This window comes from Globicephala melas, chromosome 3 (assembly GCF_963455315.2).
Source record: "Globicephala melas chromosome 3, mGloMel1.2, whole genome shotgun sequence".
NCBI classification, from domain to species: Eukaryota; Metazoa; Chordata; class Mammalia; order Artiodactyla; family Delphinidae; genus Globicephala; species Globicephala melas.
The window spans coordinates 12,422,055-12,441,650 of NC_083316.1; the positions used below are offsets into that span (position 1 = coordinate 12,422,055).

Here is a 19,596-nt window from a genome sequence, read left to right on the forward strand (position 1 = left end):
CGGGAAGGGGGGTGGTTCGTAGGGAGATGGGGAGACAGATGGGTAACTATGGAGACGCTGTGGGCTGTGAAGACAGAGGGGTGAGGCACAGAGGGCAGTAGCCTGGCATCTCCACCACTCCAGGAAGGGTGGAACGAAGGCCACTCTCCCTGCCTCTCTGGAGACCACTGCCGTGAAAAAGCAACAAACTCAGCAAGGCAGAAACCCGTGGAAACCAATCTGAAATTAATGAATGCTTGGAAGGAAAAATATAAAAAAATTAAAAGACACCTGATTTATGAAAAGGTGCCGAAAAGCAAGGAAACTCAACACGTCGGCCAGAAGACACAGCCAATGAGAGCCCCCATGGGGTGTTTTTTTTCCACCTGATGATTAGATTTGAAGAAAGTAATACTCTGTAGCGTAAATAAGGAGAAGGAACGCAAGGCCCTCAGGTTCAGAGGAGGGAAGGTGGAGGGGCGGGGGGACTTCCGGTGGTCAGGCTGTGATATTGAAGGAACAGAGCCAGGGATAAATATGAAGATGGAATTCCAGGAGGACCCAGCTGGAGCCTGCACGTGACTCTGAACTGCTGGGCCTGTGCCGTGACCCCCGCTCCGTGCTGAAAGGGAAGTACCCCCAACCTCTTCCTGAGGACAGAGCAGACCCTCACACAGAATGGGGAGGAGGGTTAGGTCAGGGAGACACACAGGAAAGGAAGGCCGTCCTCCGGCTGTGGTCCTCTGATCGGAGCACAGATCACGGCCTCTCAGGGGCTCCCTACAGGTCACGCCGATGTCTGTGACTCCAAGACTGGACTCCATACTCCTCCGTGCTCAGGAGGACCCCTGCTAAGGAGCACCATCCCGGGCATGGAAGGAAGACGGAGCTCACCTCAGAGAGGGGTATGTGGGCTTTGGGGTGAGTGGGCTCTCACGTCCAGGCTCATCTCGTACAGACACCCGCTGCGGGTGGCCTCCAGGCAGGGTTCCCCTGCGTGCCCGTGGGTCGTGGAACAACTGTTGCATTCAGTGAGAATACATTTTACAAACTGTGAAGTACTCTACAAAGGTGAACTGTGCACCAGGCAAAGCAAAGGGCGATGTTTATTTTGTTGCGTTAAAACTGAGTCCCCCTGCGACTGAGCTCCCTTGCTGAGTTTATGATTAATCTCTCTATCCAAAACTTTATTTCCTTTCTTGTCCCCTCTGACGACCTCAATCCCTTTCTTGTCCCCTCCGACCTCAATTCTCTGCTAACTGAACACCAATCAACCAGAGTCAGAGGACTAAAATTGCTGGTGTTAACATCGTTATTGTACTATAATTGCTATTATACGTATAATCATTAACGTACAGACTCAGGTTTGTTCCTCCAGGTCAAGATGAGCTAACAGACCCGCAAGCCATGGACCACCTGGCCAGAGAATGCACACTGGGGACATCCTGACCCCCTGAAACGCTGATGAAGAAATGTCAAGACAGGTCACAAGAGGATGACTAGCCCCAGCTTCTTTGCTCTTCCCCTTTAAACACTGCCCCCCCGCCCCCCCAGCCCCCCCCCCCGCAACTCAAAGACCAAATAGGAGTGGATCTGAGGCTTATCTCCCACTCCCTTGCCTAGCACCCTGCAATAAACCCTTACTTTGTTGCAGACACCTGCTCTCAGAGCTGGCTTCCTGAGCCTTGGGGCTCACCAGCCCTTTCTCAGTTACAGCCTCCTGAAAAAAGACTGTCCACTTCTGCTGAATGTAAAAGAAAAAACTGGGTTAAATGTTTGTTTTCCACCTGCTTAATTTAAGGTATTTGTATTAATACTGGTCGATTCTTAAAAAAAGGAAGAAATGTACAAATATATTTATTTATTTATTTAGAGGTGTTCCTTTTACAATATGGATATGGTCCAATTACAGAAAATATTTTCATTTCCACAAATTTTCACCTCAGTTCTGAGCTTCCTAGTAGCTTTTTGGTTTCTTACTGTTAAATGCTGCATTTTGACTATTTTTCAAGAGGGTATCAAGATATCAATGGAATGAGGGCACAGGTAAGCCTACATCAATAGATACAGGTAGATGTTTTAATATTTTGTTCTCACTAGAAAACTTAGCAATAACACTAGAAAACTTAGTGATAACACGTTTAAAATTAGAATTTGAATGCCACTTATGGACTAATCAGGGAAAAGGAAACATGATATAGAAGTGGCAGGCCCCTTGGAAATTAGCTAGGCACGTAAGACATGATTAGGTCACAATAAATTACGGGGCAGGGAGCATGCATTTTAAAGTCCAGGGAGCTACTGATTGTGAACAGTAGAACAAGTCTTTCTCTAGTCATAAAGAAATCAGAGTTATTTTGCATGTGAAAACATTCAAAACTGCCTTCCATGTCGCACTAGCAGGGGACAGCTCACTACTACAGACTTTAGATGACATCAGCTTACAGGCAATGGTTTCCCATGGAAATAGCTGAAGGCACGTGACCTTCCTCTTGCCATCGCCATCACCACCCCCGCCTCCCCGGCTGTCCTGGGTCCGGGACGCCAGCGGGAAGCACGGCTCCCACAGCAGCCTGAAGCGGCGTCCAGCCTCAGGCTCCCCTGTTCTTCTGTCTCCCACAGTCCACCCAGGAGAATCTGCCCAGTCTCACCTGTTAATTCCACCCCAGGGGTTCTGTTTCACATCCACCCATCTCTCTTCCAAGTCTTGTCAATTCATCCTCCGAGGACTGTTGGACACTCCCATTTATGAGTTCTCAAATGACCACAGTCACAGCCAATGAGGCACGTGGCTCGAGAAGACATTTTGATTTTAAATTCACCCAGTTTCGAAGGCCCGTGGCACCGACCTCCTCCCCTCCCACGTGCCAGCACCTTCCCTACGCTGTTATTAAGCCAACTGTTCATACAGGTAATTAGGACAAATGGTATTTTTCAACATTACTGCTTTTTCCAATGACTAGTATTCTAACAGCATGGTTTTCTACTGCTGCTTGTTGCAAATAGATAATATTTTAATAACATTAGGGGTAATGTAACTTTGGTCAAGTGGCCTGGAAACCTAACCACAATTTATAATATTATTTCTACAGCAAAATGTATTCTAAATGATTTTATGAATTACAACCAGGCTGTAAGCTGTAGACAACACCAAAATACAAACACACAAACATAAAGCCATAAAAAGACCCCTCTAAGGTTGGTCCACTCCCTGCTGTTTACACAGTAAACATTTAATATACAGAGAGAGGGAGCAAAACCAAGGAGCCTCATCAAATTTAATTCCAGATGACATCTCTGCTGTCACCAGGCCCTGGTCTAAACTGTAATATTATCCTAAGCACAGCACAATGGTGATGAGGATAAACTTGCTTTCCCCAGAGTCCTAATGTAGTCCAATGCCAAATATTCTGAAGTATTTTGAATTTTCCAATCACTATTGCATTAAAGCAAATGGCTGAGCACTGACTGTATTATAATAAAGCATTTTTAAAGCTTGAGGGAAAAAATGAATTTTCATAGTATTCGCATTTAGGTGAAAATGCAAAGAGCTCCCATTCCGGATAATGTAATGCAGTGGCCCCTTGGAGAGGAGGGCAAGAAGAGAGAAACAGAGCAGCAGTGCTATCCAGATACTAAGCATTTCTTGTTGTTCCCACGGTTATGCATAATGTGTATTCTCTCTCAGGCAAGCAATGTAAAACATCTCACTAGATCTATTAACGCATTACCGTGACTGAAATGGAACTCATTCTCTTCACCAGCTCACTCCAAACCAGCTCTTTTAAAGTTGGGTAACATCACTGTCAGCTGCATCCTCTCCCGGTGGCCAAGTCCATTTGATTCTAGACAGCTTTTCTCTTTTAGTGCTCCCTCCTCGCCCCCAGCCCTACTCTAGGCCTCCTGCAGCTCGCTGGTGGTGGCCACAAGAGCCTCTTAATTGGTTTCCCCACCTCTGCTCTCACCTCCCTCTAATTCATTAGCCACACGGAAACCAAAGTTATCTTTCGAATATGCAAATCCAAGCACATCACACCCCCGCTGAGAACCCTTCAGCATTCCCCAGTGGCCTAATGATCAAGGCCAAACTCCTTACCCTGACTGATGGGGTACTGGCCCACTCACAGTGAGCGTCTGCCATTTTCCACCTGGAACTCTCTTGCTTTCCAGAATAGCAGATACGCCACTCTCTTGATCTGATCTCAGGTCTCAGCTGGAACCAAAGCTTCCCTGACCCTTAGGATGGGTTATAGGATCCTGGGATAAACACCGTATTCTTCCCCCATCTCAGACCTGAGCACATTCTTTGGCAGGTGCCTGCCTGTCTGTTTGCCCTTCTAGATTCATCGCTGCACAGCTAAAAGTCAGTCCTTTTTCCTGTTCCTCTTTAGTGACTAGCACTGGACCTGCCACGCTGTAGGTGTTCAAGAAACATCTGTTGAATGAACACATTCATGAAGATACTCTTGCCCCCTGCATTCCATATTCTCCATTAATAGTGAAACTATTCTCCATTTAATAGGGAAAACACTCCAAAACAGTATAGTAAGCACCTGAGAAAGACGGTTACAACTTTCAGCTCATTAAGCAGCCCCCATAATTTGTTTCAAACACCTTGGTGTTTTACTGCCATAATTGTCAACAAATTTGAAAAAGGCTTGGTCCCATTTGTATGTCTAGATTAGAGAAGGGGCCAGTGGTACATGTAGCTACCCTCCCCCAAATTTGTGTCAAACAGCAGCCTATGATAAAGAGAAAATGAAATTTAACCTATCATTTCAAAAAGTGCATGTTACCTAAATCCTAGTAATTCAACTAAAACCGACCAAACAATCAAAAAAACAACAACAACAAAAAACCCACTACTGAGCAAATCCAGCCTTAAACATCTTTTCCCCAAAGTAGGAAAAAACAAAACAAAACAAAAAACCCAGCGAAAGTATTGCTGACACACATGTAAAATCCAAGTGTTTCCAGCATCTGTCCTCCAGCACGCTTCTGCCCCTGCTCGCCCCTAACCCAGCTGGCTCTGGTTTAGCAAGTCTCCTTAACGCGAGTCACGGATTCAATACACAGCAAGAACAGTCAGTCGGCTCTAGTCAAGGATGAGTGACAATAAACAGGTGTAGCGGCTGCATGCATGGCTCAAAGTCTTAGTAATACTGCTTTACATAGGGGCAGCACTTCAGACTTTTCAAAGCTCTTCTGTGTCTAGTCTCTGTGTGGTCTGCCCTTCCAGAAGAAGGTACAGAAACCCTTTATACCTGTTTAACAGCTCGGAAAGCTGAAGCCCCCAGAAGTCGAGTTCTTTGCTCAAGGTCATAGAGCCAGTGGGTGCAGGGATGGAGGAGGTCAAGTCCAGGGGGGCCTATCAGGAGTGGACATTCTTCCTCTCAACCATGTTGTAGTCAGCTTGCAGCACTACTAGAAACTACAGACAAGCCACAGGGACTCAGGGCCTCTCTCAATAAGCATGAACTATTTCCCCTCTCTGTTTGCTCTGCTGCTTTTCTCCAAGGAGGGCTCTAAATAGCAAGAAGACCAGTTTAAACTGAAGAACCCAGGGGCAGAGTGGTAGAAAAGAGAGAAGAACACTTTCTGTTCTATTTCCCCTAAATATCACTAGCTCCACATTTCCCTAGAACAGTCAACTCCAAATACTCTCCTCTGAGACCCTAAGCGTGAACTATTGGTCAGAGAAGACTGGCTGCTCTGCAGAGAGACTGAACGACCCGGCACAGCTGTTCAATCTGCTCATCTTTAAAGTGGGGAAGGTGACGACCCTACCGTACATGCCAGGAGCCTCAGGCAGGACCTGGCACCTTGGAAGGTTGGTTAATTTTTTCCTCCTCTCCCACGAGTTCACCCAGGAAGTTTGGGGACGCAAACTTCTTGAGCATCACTGAACTCATCAAAAAAAAGCACTTTTCTCTGCCGTGAAACCTGCAGGGACAGATATCCCCCCAGATGTATGAGTAAAACCCACTCACTCCTCTTCCTTCCTGTGCTTCTGCCCAGTCCCAAGTGGAGTACGTATTCGGTCCAAAATGTGCTTACTGAAAAGAATGAAAGTCCTGAAAGAGTTTAAAAGTATGACATGATGAAAAATGGAATTGATGTCTCAGCATTTTAAAAAATGCTTTTAATAAAAGAAATCATTTGAAGGAGTTCAGTACCACGTGGCTTTGAAAGAACTAGAACGCAGTTTCCGGGGGCAGAACTCACTGGACAGTAAAATGGCATCCTGGTTGGGAATGTCCACTGCGGGCCAGGGCCACATTCAACAGGCGCCTGCAGGGGAGACTGGGACAACTTTCTACAGCCATGTGGTGTCGCACACAGTGGAAGGCGTGAAAAGGTGCGCACGTGCACAAGTATTTCTAGTGTTAACCCAAAGAAATAATCAGAAGCAAAGATCTCTGAACAAAAATGTTTCAGAGCACTATTTGTAATAGAACAAAACAGGAAAAACTGAACGCCTAGCTACAGAGTATTGTTAAGTAAATTATGGTGTGTCCTTGTGAAAGAATGCCACTAATCATATTTGAGATGAGTACTTAAAATCGAGGGAAACTGCCTGTGATTAAAGTGGAAAGAGGTTACAATTTTGTTTGAAAATACATGGATATAAAAGAGATGGGAAAGACATGCACTAAAATAATAAATAGCAATAGCTCTAGGTCGTGGGCCTAGAGATAATGCTATATATCCTCATTTGCTTCTTGATACTTTAATTTATTTTTCTTCTTTATACAATGACTATAACCAGAATAAAATTAACAAAAATTTTTTTAAAGAGAGATCCTCTTCAAAAGCCACCAGCTTTCTGAGTAGCTTATGAAGTTAATGAAAATTTTTAAAATGTTGATAAACTATGCATAACATAAAATTTATTATTTTAACCATTTAAAGTATACAGTTCAGGGCTTCCCTGGTGGTGCAGTGGTTGAGAGTCCGCCTGCCGATGCAGGGGACACGGGTTCGTGCCCCGGTCCGGGAAGATCCCACATGCCACGGAGCGGCTGGGCCCGTGACCCATGGCCGCTGAGCCTGCGCGTCCGGAGCCTGTGCTCCGCAACGGGAGAGGCCACAGCAGTGAGAGACACGCGTACCGCAAAAAAAAACACAAAAAAACCCCAATAACTCCCATTTCTCCCCCACCGTAAACCCTGGTAGCTGCTATTCCACTTTCTGTCTCCATGACTTAGACTACTTAAGGTACCTCATATAAGTGGAAGCATACTTCCACATACACAAAAGCATGTCCTTCTGTGTCTGGCTTATTTCACTTAGCATAATGTCCTCAAGGTTCATCTATGTTGTAGCATACATCAAAATTTCATTCCCTTTTTAAGGCTGAATAAATAGCCCATAGTATGTACGTACCACATTTCATTTTATGATGCTAGCTTTACATTTTACGATATGAAGCAGCCTTTAATTTTTAAGCATGTCTGAAAATCAAAATGATCAGCAGTCCATATAACTGAAGGATGTATATCAACTGAAGAACTAAAAACACCAAATCGTACAAAATAAGGGGAAAAGTTATTTTACACAGAAAGTCAAGTTTTCTACCTGCCTTAAATCCACAACATTGAGCCATAGTTTGCAACAGGAAAGAGTAGCAGCGCTACGCACTGTAGTAACGGTGAGTGGCCGAGAACTCAGTTATCTGGGACCAAAGGCATGTGTGTCACTTTGTCTTGGCAATTAAAGAGGCTCCCACAGCACTCAGAACAGCTGTGGCCTCGGAGGGAGGGGCCCCAGAAACCTTCTGGGCTGATGGAAACCCTCCATATCTTGCCTGGTGTGTGGGTTATGTCAGTGTGCATTTGTCATTTGTCAGAACTCATGGACCTGTTCATGTAAGATCTGTGTACCTCACTGTAGGTAAACGATACTGTGATTTTTAAAAAGGAAAGAAAAACAGGTTCACCAGCCTCCTCCCCTGACAGAAGACATATTAAACCTAAAAGCAATTAGAGTAAATAAGAATTTTAGAAAAACAAAAGTGGTTCCGCAGCTCAGCTACTGATGCGCGCTGCCACCGACAGCTTAAGGCCCTTTAGTGGATCTTCGGAACTCAGTCCAAGCTCCTTTCTCCTCGCTGCTGAAACACTGGTTCATCCGGGGAAGACTGGTAAACACTTGGACTAACTACCAACAGTGTCAGGGAACTGCCCAGGTTTGGTAAGCAGCCTGATAGGTGTGAGGCCCAGGTGGTGTTGGCACATAAAGGTGTGGGCCTCAGTGTGGGAGGAGGGGAGGTACGCCCTGACCTCAGGTGGGGCTCCAGGTGATGCAACGCTGTGTCGGAAAAGGGAGGGGGTGGGAACCATAACCCATCCCAAGGAAAAACCACAGTTGAATGTGAGTCCGGAGCAGAGAAAAGACCCTTCACTTCCTATTTTGGATCGGGCTGGTGGCAAGGGTCTTTCCAGTTGCTTCTGCGCTGGTCTTGGCTAGGATCATGAAGAGGTGAAAGTTACCTCTTTCTTATGAAGCGTGGTTACTTGTTACTCTGCTCTGCGCTGTCTGTCTTTATAAAATGTCAAGTTTAGGCCACACATCGTGGGAGACCGCCGTGTCCCAGCGCAGTAACTTTCCTGCCAAACCATTTAGAGCACTCAGACAATTTGTTTTTCTTTTTTGTAATCTGCTATTTTAGATTCTCCACACTACCATTCCCCTGTACTGAAATGCATGACCCAGTGGCCAACAGATCTCGGGGCTGTTTATGGAGCAGCGGTAAGAGCATAGCTACTTCTTATCATTCCAAAGACAGCTTTGAAAACACAAAGCAGCCACACCTAAGACAACGGGCACATGAGAAAACGACAGTCCGGGACTCAAAACCTTCCCTAGACTTGATGTTATATTTCTAAAAAAACTGAGCAGGGATTCTGACTAGCTTACTGATGTGGACTCATTATTATTTAGTTAAGAGAAGAACCAGGAGTGACCAGCTTTCACCATGTAAATGCTCTTGCTGGACCACAACCCGGAAAGCTTCCTGACCCAAACTAATCCTTTCTGTCTCTCTCACAAAATAAGCTACTTTTAGTTCTCACATCCTGGGAGGATTACGGCCACAAAGCTAACTTCTGCCCTCTCTCATTCTTGCCTCAGCTTTCTCCCTAGAAAGCCTCGTTAATCTGCTTTTAAAAACATTCAGCTTTTCAGCCATTTAATTCCAACCGAATGTCCTGAGGAGCCTCAGCCTCACCTTTCTAGTCTCCCTTGAAAGTTCTTATCCAGGGAGTCCCACTTTTGCTTTTAACTTCCTCCCAGCCTGAAGTCACAGGTCCCCACGGCCAGCCGCAGTCCCCATCCAGGTGGGATGTGCCCAGACAAGGTACAGGAAGTGCACTGGGAACGTGGGCTTGGAGGTGCCTCTCGCCTCCTTGTGCTGGAGAAGAAGGAGCCATACACACAGCCCCTCCCCCCGCCCTGAGGCTGGGGACAGAGATGCGGACCCACGTTAGTAAGCCGACTGCCCATTCATACTGACAAACCCATCTACAGAAAGGCAACCCTGTAACAGTGCTGGGTGTCAGACTCATGGAAAGCCTTGCTGATCTTGTGATATCAAAACCCCATAAATAATGTAAAAGCCAGCTAGGGCCCGTGAGCTAACTTAGACCAAAATGTACTCTTCCCACAAGAAATGAAGCTGGTCCATCTGTCCCTTGGGACCACGTGGCATTCCTGGACCAGCTGTCCAGGCTGTTTTCTGATAACTCATTATCTAGGAGAATAAATACCACCTTTGCCCTGACAAATAACTAAGTTCTTTCCCTTGCCAAGGCGGACTTGGAAAACATTTTTGGCATGGAGAAGCAGCCATATAGAACCAGAAAGCTGTGATGCGTAAGTCTTCACTTGACTAACTGTAGTCTTGGTCATTTTAAGCTCATTTGTTCTCAGCATGGTGAGCGGTACTTCGTTTTTGGCATAGCCACTGAAAGATTCCCAAACCACAGAAATAGCAAAATTAAAACAAAACAGAAACAAACCTGGGGTTTGTATGGCTTGATATGAAGTCTGCTAATTTCCCTACCCTGTGACTCTATTCTCATCTTTGCAGATGGGTGGTATCCACTTTGGGGACAGGAGAATTTACAGAGAATGAGGCAGGGGTGACAACCTCCAGGTAAGAACTGCCTCTATGTGGTTTACTGTTCATCGCCATGACCACAGACTTACCGCACTACTGCAGGTACTGAGTACCCTGCCGTACGTTATCACAAACTGCAGTGTGCAGTCAGGCATCTCGCTCTGTGATGCTCTGACTGCAAAAGTGTTTCATGTATGTTTTCTCAAATAGGACCTGATTTGAGAGCAGGGCCTGTGTCAAATCTGGCAACACTTCCCTTATACAAAGGTCACTTACCTGACATTGACTCTAGAATCTCTCTAGAACAGAAACCAAAATAGGGCAGGGCAGGAGAGCTAGTTTAACAAAGTGTATACACTTTTTTTGCAAGGGAGACCTCCAAAATTATTTATTCTTCATTTTTTCATGGATTTCTAATGGATTTTAGTTTGGGGGGCCCAGAGCAGATCCAAAGGAGAAAATTAAAAAGCAAGTATTCAACATGTATTAGCTATTTTTATTAATTATTATTTTTATTTTCTCGGTCGGTGCCAAACTCTTTGCTAAGTATTTTGAGTATCACCTGTCAGTGGATATCCTGTCAGCTGACTGCCAGTACAACCTTCACACGCCACCAAAAAAATGCTCGTTGAGTTTTGCATATAGTATTTATCTAATATGGTAGAGAAAGGTGCAATATAGATTTCTTGTACTACAAAAAGAAAAAGAAAACCAGTGATTTGCATTTTAAAGGATGAGCTTCAGGGACTTCCCTGGCGGTCCAGTGGTTAAGACTTGGCCTTCCAGTGCAGGGGGTGCGGGTTCAATCCCTGGTCGGGGAGCTAAGATACCACATGCCTCTCGGCCATAAAACCAAAATATAAAACAGAAGCAATACTGTAACAAATTCAAGAAAGACTTTAAAATTGTCTGCATCAAAAAAAAAAAAACTTTAAAAAATAAAAAGAATAAGCTTCAGTTATCAAGAAAATGCACTCACAGAGGTAGCTCATATCTAGATAATTCTGCAATAAAACAGGGTTTTCTATATTTCTATGACATTGCCACATCAACTAATAAAGTCATAGGTGTTAAAAAAACACTGGATTTAATTTTTTAAATGTAGATATGACCCAAGTCACTCTGGTGTAAGTTTAAAGAGGTTTATTTATTTCAGAGCAAAAAGACATGGGAACCAATTACTGGCCACTAATATAAAACTGGGCTTGTCACATCAAAAAAGTGAGATGATGCTATAAACGATATTACTTGGTACGCTTTTAAAACTGCTTTTAAAGAATCAGATGTATAACTAGAAAGAGATTTAGATATCGTCTTGACGTAAGAAGTATTTGATTATCTTTTGAAGGAGATGCTTGGGAAGACGTATTCTGACAAAGTAGTAGTTAGGCTGGTCATCAAACCACCTCAATAAATAAATGAGTAAAGAAACAAACCGCAGAATTATACCTCTGTGGCTCTAGAAATAATCTACTTACCTAAGTGCAGTGAAAGGGAGGTACTTTAAACACAGATGTACATCTAAAGAAAACTGGGAAACACAGTGGAGAAGTGAGTATCAGTTGGACTAAGGAGGTCACGGTGTCCTTGACTAAATACGGACTGCCAGTGACCTCATTTTCTATGTATGAATGAGAAGCTGAAACAGGCATCAAATTATGCTAGGCATAAAGCCCAAGGCAGTCAGAGAAAACACATTATCTACTTATTACACAGAGATGCTCACTGAAACTTTATGTTGGAAAAAACAAACAAAAAACCTCAGCATTTAAACAACAGGGGAATATACAGCAAAGGAAATTACTGTATGCTCATGCAATCACATATTATACTGCTATTTAAAATCACAGTTAAATACTTTTAAGTGATATGGGAAAAATGCCTCTGTGTTCTGTGAAATATATATATATATATATGTATATATATATATGTACACACACATATGTATATCCTCATTTATGTAAAAAAAAAAAAAATTGGCAGGAGATACCCAAAACATTAAAGGGGTTTTTTTCTTCAGAGTCGAATTAGAGGTATTTTTACTTTTTTCCTCCATTTTTTAATATGTAACCAAACTTTAAATGGTATATGTTACTTTAATAATTAGAAAAAATAAATGTTGTTTTGAGATTTAGTCCATTAATATAGAATAGATTGGAGGAGAAAAAAGTCTCTCACCGACCGTTACTTAGAAACTTAACCTGGGATTTACTTTTCTGTCTGTAAGTACTTTGGAAAGTGGAACATACAATGGACACATTTGTTATTACTTAGGGCAAGCTCTGCCTGGGGAGGTCTCTTCCATCACTTAGTGACCTTGGATGACGAGTCCCTGCCCAGTAGTGGCCAGTGCCATGCACAACATTCACTTAAAAAAAAAAAATTCCTGTACCTCCTGGAGACCTTTCTTTAAAGGGGGGTGAGGTGGGGGGCATTTCTCTACTTAGTAGATGAGGAGAACATTTATTAAGCTACTTTTCCTGGGCTTCTCTCTCTCTCTTTTTTTTTCCCCCATTTTGTGATGTTAGTAACTTGAAACCCTCTTATACTGTGGAAGCCTAACTCTAGGTTTCTTAAGTTAGAAAGGAGGGCTGGGGAAACATGAAACATTCCTATTATACATCTTACTCTAGTAATCAACAATCCATATGCAAAACTCTTCGTTCACAGATAAATCCCTTGGGTCTTTGATCTATTATATTGGACCCAACCAAATTCAGTGATTCACTCAGGGTTACCTGAAAGAACTCAATCTCGTGAGTGTCAAAGAGTAGACTGCCTGGCACTGAGCAGAACACATTTCTTCTAAAGTGAGAACAACTTCAACTTTTTCTCTTTCAAGTCTTCACAAGAGCTGTCCTTAACATTTTAAGTGTCATTAGGTACCTTATAAAAAAAAGATCACTGATTTATTCTATATAATTTGGTGAACTTGGCTTTTAAGGAATTCAGGGACTTTGTACCAAGTTTAATTTTAAACAGAAATCACAGTCCTTTGAATATGGTGAGATCAAATGGACATTTGCAGACCCTTCTGAAGAAATACATTGTATTTCTTCAACGTATCTTCATATCTTCCATCTTTCTTTAGCAATCTATATTGCTCTAATGATAAAGACTAAGTGATTTCTAAATAATTTTGTGAAGTGTCAGTTGTTTCTTATCTTTTTTCCTCTCTTTTAACCAAAGGCTATGCCAACCTTGCCAAAATAAGACACAGCATTGATTTAATTAATTATCTGTATAATTTGGCCCTTCTTACATGACCCTCTTGGTCACAATCTCCCTTTTCTGAGAAGCCTCGTTATGATTGGCTTACATCTGTTGAGTCTTTAAAATTCAAACTATGACAGCTAAGATTACATTTAAGCCAAGGCTGGAACTCCGAAAAGCCAGAGCTTACTTCTAAATGTCTAAGAACTGCTGGGGGTGGCTCTCAGTGTGCAAGCAGAGAGCAGAGTGGCTAAGGGCCAGGAGGATATGGCTGGAGCCCCGGCTCTGGCCTGCACTGCCTATGTGAACTTGGACAAGGGCTTTAACATGCCTAGGCCTCTTATTCTTTCCTCATATATAACACGTGCTGAGATGTTACAAGCACATACTAAGTGCTCGATGAATGGAAGCAATGAATACTTTTGCTGTAAAAATAGAAATCTGTAAAAATAGAAATAAAATGCTAATTCCACATATACTGCAACTACCATCAAGTGTTCTACACACCTAAAGGGTTCTACAAACATTGTTTTAGTTTCTGCAATAAGGGTGTATTCTCATTTCTTCCATGGTGCCTATGCTTAATATTAAAAAGCAGGTCATACAGCTTTTTTTTTTTTCTTTTTTTCAGTGTAGAATTCAACACTTGCCTCCACCCCCAAATTACCACCACCATCAAAATTGAAAAATGTGATGATAGATTTCATTAGAGTAAATATTCCATAATATTTGGGTTTCTTCCCTAACTGGCCTATAACATTACAGGGAAAGCTCTACATAACGGATAACGTTCATGGAAAACATGAGGAGGCCCTGGACGGGATGTTACAGGCTTCTTCACAGCAGCCCCACACGTGACACTAATAGCTCTGAGATAATGTGTAATGCCTTCACACAGTCACATGTGCTGCTTATTCAAATTTCAGTGGAATCTTGCCTATAGCTGGGTTTTCATTTTAAAGGTTCTGTCCACATTTCCGACAGAAACCACAAACTGAGATGTTTATTATCATTAAAAAAAACCTCATCTAGGGAACATTTACAATGATTTCAGTATCCTTCTGTTCTTGACAAGTTAGAGACTTAAAAGCTAATGAGCTATTTTATTTTTTAATTTGGGGTTTCTTCATCATCTCGAACACCCGTGAACCAGGGACTGTTTTGACCTTTGGACTCCCATGTCACCTAACCTACTTTAGAATTAGTAAATTACTGAAATGTGAATCATTGTTCACTCATAGCAAGGTATAATATACACCTGCCCACTCTGAAAGAAGAACGGTAGAAACCTACGTGTGTCCATCTGTCCATAGAACATGACAAGACTCCACATCAAGAGCTGCATACTTCCAGAAGTCTACCGTAGACCCGTATTTGTATATAGTAGGTTCACTGTTCCTCCTCTTTACTGTGCCTCAAAGCAGTTGGGGTAAAATGTTCTTTTATTCATGACCCACCTATGACCAGGTCACTCTTTAGCTCACATTGCAATTCTTTCCCTCCAGTTTAACAGTAAGAAAAAGTAAGTTCTGTTCTTTGCACCCTGCCCCATTTTGCGAAATTATCATCTGATACTGGAAGGCAAAGCAAGGTTTTGGAAACATATCAATTTCTTCCCTCCATCTCCCCACCCCTAACTCTGATAAAATATCTCTACCACCAGGCAGCGTGTAGGCTCATAAATACACTGGTGCTTAAGGGATAAGGACCTCAAAGGACACTTACTGATAAAACTTGCTTCGGTGCAACAAGACAACTCTTCCAGCACTTTGCTTATGTCACCTATGACAAGGAGCTTAGCAACGTCTCAAGGATGAGTGTGAATTACGAGACCCACTAGGATAGACCACCTGTGTAGTCGTCTTTTATGTCTACTTCCCTTTTGTGACCTCAGGGAGATCCCTTTCTTTACACTCAAATCAAATCCTTAGTTATATCACCTTGCATTAAATCAAGGCAAATGTGAGGCAATACTGTGGTATGTTTCAGGCCATTTAATTATGGCAAAGAATACTCATTTCTTCCAGTTATCCCTATAATACACACACACACACACACACACACACACACACACACACAACTGCTACATTTCAGGGAGAAGCGATCAGGTGAGCAGCCTGGGCTTTCTGACAACCTTTGGGGCAGCTCCAATTAGATAAGCTTTAAAACAGTAAAAGGTTGAAGTGAATACACAGCACTTGACTCATCTAAAATGTGCAGTGTAATAAATTCAGGCCTAAAAACCTTTCCAAAGATTAGAGGAAATGCCCAAAGTCACCAGTTAATTATGCAAAAAGGGAAGGTTTTGGGGGGTGGGGGTGGCGGTGGAGCAACAGAGGAGCCCTTGGGGGACCCTGGGGAGGTGCTGGCAGAGCAAAGTGGCAACAGAAAAGATATAATATTTCATCGAAGGAAATAAATTGGCTTACTAGCTAGACAAAGGTCTTCAGAGGCTATGCTGCAATACATTGTGAACACTTGTCAGCAATAAAATTCGAACTAAAAAGTAGCTTACAAGGTGGGCTAAGTATTTGGGAGCTAAACAGTTCCAATCAATCAAAAGTTCTGAGCACAGAGAGACAAATGCAAGCAGATATTCATCAAAAGGAGGAGTCAAATGAACCCCCTTCCGAAAAACTGTTTGGTTTTTGAAAACTAAAGGTGCATCAAGATAGGTGCCTTTTCTATACAAACATCCTTTGAGGTCTCTTGACTTCAAGGAAAAGAAATAAGAGTACTACAACGTCAGGAGCTGCTCAATCACATGCTGGGGCCAGTTCCGACCCCTGCCCATCAAGGTGACAGGCTGCTGCCCTCTTCCCCCAATCCTCTTCCCGGCCTTAAAAATGCAACTGCATCCCGCCGCAGGCCTGCGAAAACGGGCCGCACAGGCAAAGTGCGGAGTACCAGTGCCCCGCTGCTGGAGAGGCTGCAGCGCTCGATTTGCAATGACGCCACATGGAGAGAAATGGGGGAAAACATGAAGAAGAAACAAGGATGAGAAGGCAACAAACAAAAATGTGCTCCCCTTCTCTAGTGGTGCAAGACGGAAAGAAAGGAAAAAAAAAAACCCAAACTAGAGATGGCCAATGGTCGGCTTATCAGGACACATATGGGACGCCTCTAATCCATACATGAGCTTAAAAAAAAGTACCTGGGAAATCAACTTGGACACTTTCTAATACAAAATTCTCCCTATGATCCCATCACCGCAAACTCGGGATAAATAAAAACCCCAGCACTCAAGCTATTAGAGACTACAATTTACTTACAAACCAGATGTTTACATAATCACAAATTACATAATACTCCTGTGCACTAAAAATCCTTCTGTAAGTGAAGCTCCAAACCCTCCGGTCTTTTAACGTTTTCCAGGGAGAGCTGGAGAAGTCTGCGGAAGAACTGGGGGGAGGGGGAAATGGAATGCTGGAAAGTCATTGACAAGCTGTCAACCCAACCAAATGTTCCAGGATAAAAAGAGACTCGGAGCAGGTGACTCTCCTCTGTCCCCATCCCCTGCCGCACGGGCGTCTAAGGCCAAGGCAGAGGGAGCAGGGCGCAGGGTGCGGGGCGCGGCCGGGGCTTACCTGCTCCCCGAAGTCGATGGCTATGTTGGTGATGCCCAGGGGCACCAGGAACCGGATCAGGGGCCAGTAGTGCGTGAGCGCCGGGAATTTCACCATAGTCCCCGCCGTGGGCGGACCCCACACACATCTGCCGCCGGGAGGAGACTCTGCCGGGAGGCGCGGGCCGAGCAGGCCGGGCGGGGGCGCGGGCGGACTGAGGCCGGGACCGGCCGGGTCTCAGGGCGGCGGCGGCGGCTCCTCGTCGCGGCTGCGGCGCCCTCTCCGAGCGCAGCTGCTCTAGCAGGAGATCCGCAAGCTCAAGTCCATCCCTGCTGCCCTCCCACACAACAAAGATCTGTCGGGAAAAAAAAGAGGAGGGACGGCGGCGGCGGCAGCGGCGGCAGAAGGTTCCGCTGACAGCGGCTCCATTATAAGCGCTCTGGGGCCCGGAAATAAATAACCGCGCGCACGAGGCGCCGCCGCCGCCGCCGCCGCCGCCGCCGCCGCCGCCGCGGCGCAGAGGAAATCAGGGGCGGGCGCGGAGGCGCGGACAACGCCGGCGGCCAGGGGGCGGGCGACGGGCTGGGGAAGGGGCCGGGCCGGGCGGGCGGCGCCCTCCTTCCCTCTTTCCCTCCGCCGCCGCCTGCTCTCGGCACGGCCGCGGGGGGCGCTGCGCACGCACAGGCCGCGGAGCCGCCGCCTCCGCCGCGTCCCGGCGGCGCTGGGTGGGACTCGCCGCGGTGCCCCTTGTCGACCGAGGGGCGGCGGCGCGAGGCTGATGGGGAAGCGGGCCGGGGGCGGCGCGTGGCCCGAAGCCCGAGGGCACCGCGCGGGGAGCCTGAGGGGCGGGCGCACCCAGAGATCCGAAGGCCCCGGGGCAGCCCGGGCTCCCTGGCCGGGCCCTGTCGCCCGAGCCCCGCGGGGCTCGGGCCTGGGGTCCCCGCGCTGTCCGGGGACCGGCCGGGGTGTGTGGGAGACTGGCCGCCAGGGCCGGCGAAGTGAGCGCGGATGCGCGAGGAGGGATCGGGGCGCGCTGGGGTCGAGGGGGAGCGGGTTTGGGAAGCTCCCACTGCCCGCCTGGCGGGCACCGCGCCATACCCCATCCCCGGGTGGCCGCCTCGAGGCAGGCGGGGACGTGAGGAGGAGACCGCTCCGGGAGGGGACCTGCTTGGGGCCCACCTGGACAGCTGGGGGCCCGGGAGAGATGGAGGCGTCGCTCTTGGCGGGCGCGAGAGACCGAGAAAAGGAGCATCTCTCTCAGGGTGTCCAGGGGCGACGGGGACCGCATCCCGGAGGTAAATGCGAGGAGAGCCGCGGGGACCGTCCCCTCAGGCGCCCAGGCTGGGCCGGCCGGCCTTCGGGGTACCCAGACGAGCCTCCAGCGGACTCTGCCTACTGTGAACTGAGATTCTTCTCAATGCACCGCTATTGTAAGCAAGAACAACCAAACTCGAAAAGTCTCTTTTCAATATAGAAGGAGAAAGAAAAATCTGTTTTACAATACTTGCCCCAGTGATTTCAGGGTTAATAATAGCCATGCTGAGTGTTTTACCTAAACTGAAGAACAGTACGGCAGGCAGCAAAGCCAGCATCCATCTCTGCCCCAGCGCGCTGTGACCAGAGGGTCGAGGCCGCGAATGAAAAGCGCCTCAAGAAGGGAGAGAGTGCGTGAACATCATTGTACCTAAAAGGAGGGTAAAAGAAGGCCTCGTGTGCAGGTCTGAATTCACTGATGTGTGACCTGGAGGCTCGCAAAGGTCCCAGGACTTAGAAGGAGCTGTGCCCGGTTTAATGTTCTGCCTCTGGAAATTAATGATTTTTGAAGGAGAGGTCGGCAAGTTATGTAGCCTGTCCTACTTATATTATTTTGAACTGCCCCCTCACAACGCATCTTTTAAAGTTTACTGAGCATAATAAATTAGTTTATTATTAAAAGTAATAAAGTGTGCACCCAGGAACGAGCCTATTACCTCACATTTCGCAGTGTAAAAGTTGTGTTCATAGTAAGCATGAGATCTCCACCTCCTGGGTTCAGGTATTTCACAATTATTAGAAAATATTAAATGTTTTCCATATTTTATGCCTTTAAAAGACCTTTTAAAATTCCAAACAGAGCAAGGCCTTGAGAAATAGGAAGCTAATTTACCTCGTAGCTCAAATTACATGCCCTATAATTAAAATGAAATTCTAGTAATTATTTATTGTGTTAGATTTGTCAAATAGTATTATTTAAGCGATGTCCCAGCAAAACAGGAAGTTCTTGGGTACAGGACTCTGCTCAATAGCAAGTTCCTGAAAGGTGTGTTTTAATATAGTTGGATCTTGTTTTAAATATACCGAGACAACCTATTTAAAGGAATTCTCAGGGAAGGAGTTTTTTTCTAGAGCAAATATCACCTTATGGTTTATCCATTCTGTCGACTAGCAATTTTACTCAAAGCAATCTCATTACACTGACCTTTGTCTTGAATGTGGGGTTGATGAGGTTCTCAGTAGACCTTCAGGAAGCCCGGTTTGCTTTGGTTGGTCCCTGAACAAGCGCCAGCCTCATTGCTGGTGCTGATACAAACGCACACCTTGGTCTTAAGAAGGAACGGTGAGAAAGTTCCAGTGAATCAATGAGAGGTCATCATCCTTGTTTGAGTATTCTAAGTGTGGTTTTGTAAAATAAATGATTTAATAGTGTCATCTTTGATTCTGGCAAAAAGCACTTTTTAG

At 45.3% G+C, this 19,596-nt stretch overlaps 1 protein-coding gene across 1 annotated transcript in view; it reads right to left on the reverse strand.

The window, feature by feature from the left end:
- The window catches only part of ANKH (ANKH inorganic pyrophosphate transport regulator), a 146,360-nt gene extending 128,990 nt beyond the window's left edge, over nucleotides 1-17,370 (reverse strand). The window contains exon 1 of the mRNA XM_030856587.3: nucleotides 16,900-17,370. Within this exon, the coding sequence (XP_030712447.1) occupies nucleotides 16,900-16,995 (96 nt within the window). The 5' untranslated portion in view covers nucleotides 16,996-17,370. The remainder of the gene's footprint in view (nucleotides 1-16,899) is intronic.
- Nucleotides 17,371-19,596: the final 2,226 nt, after the last annotated feature.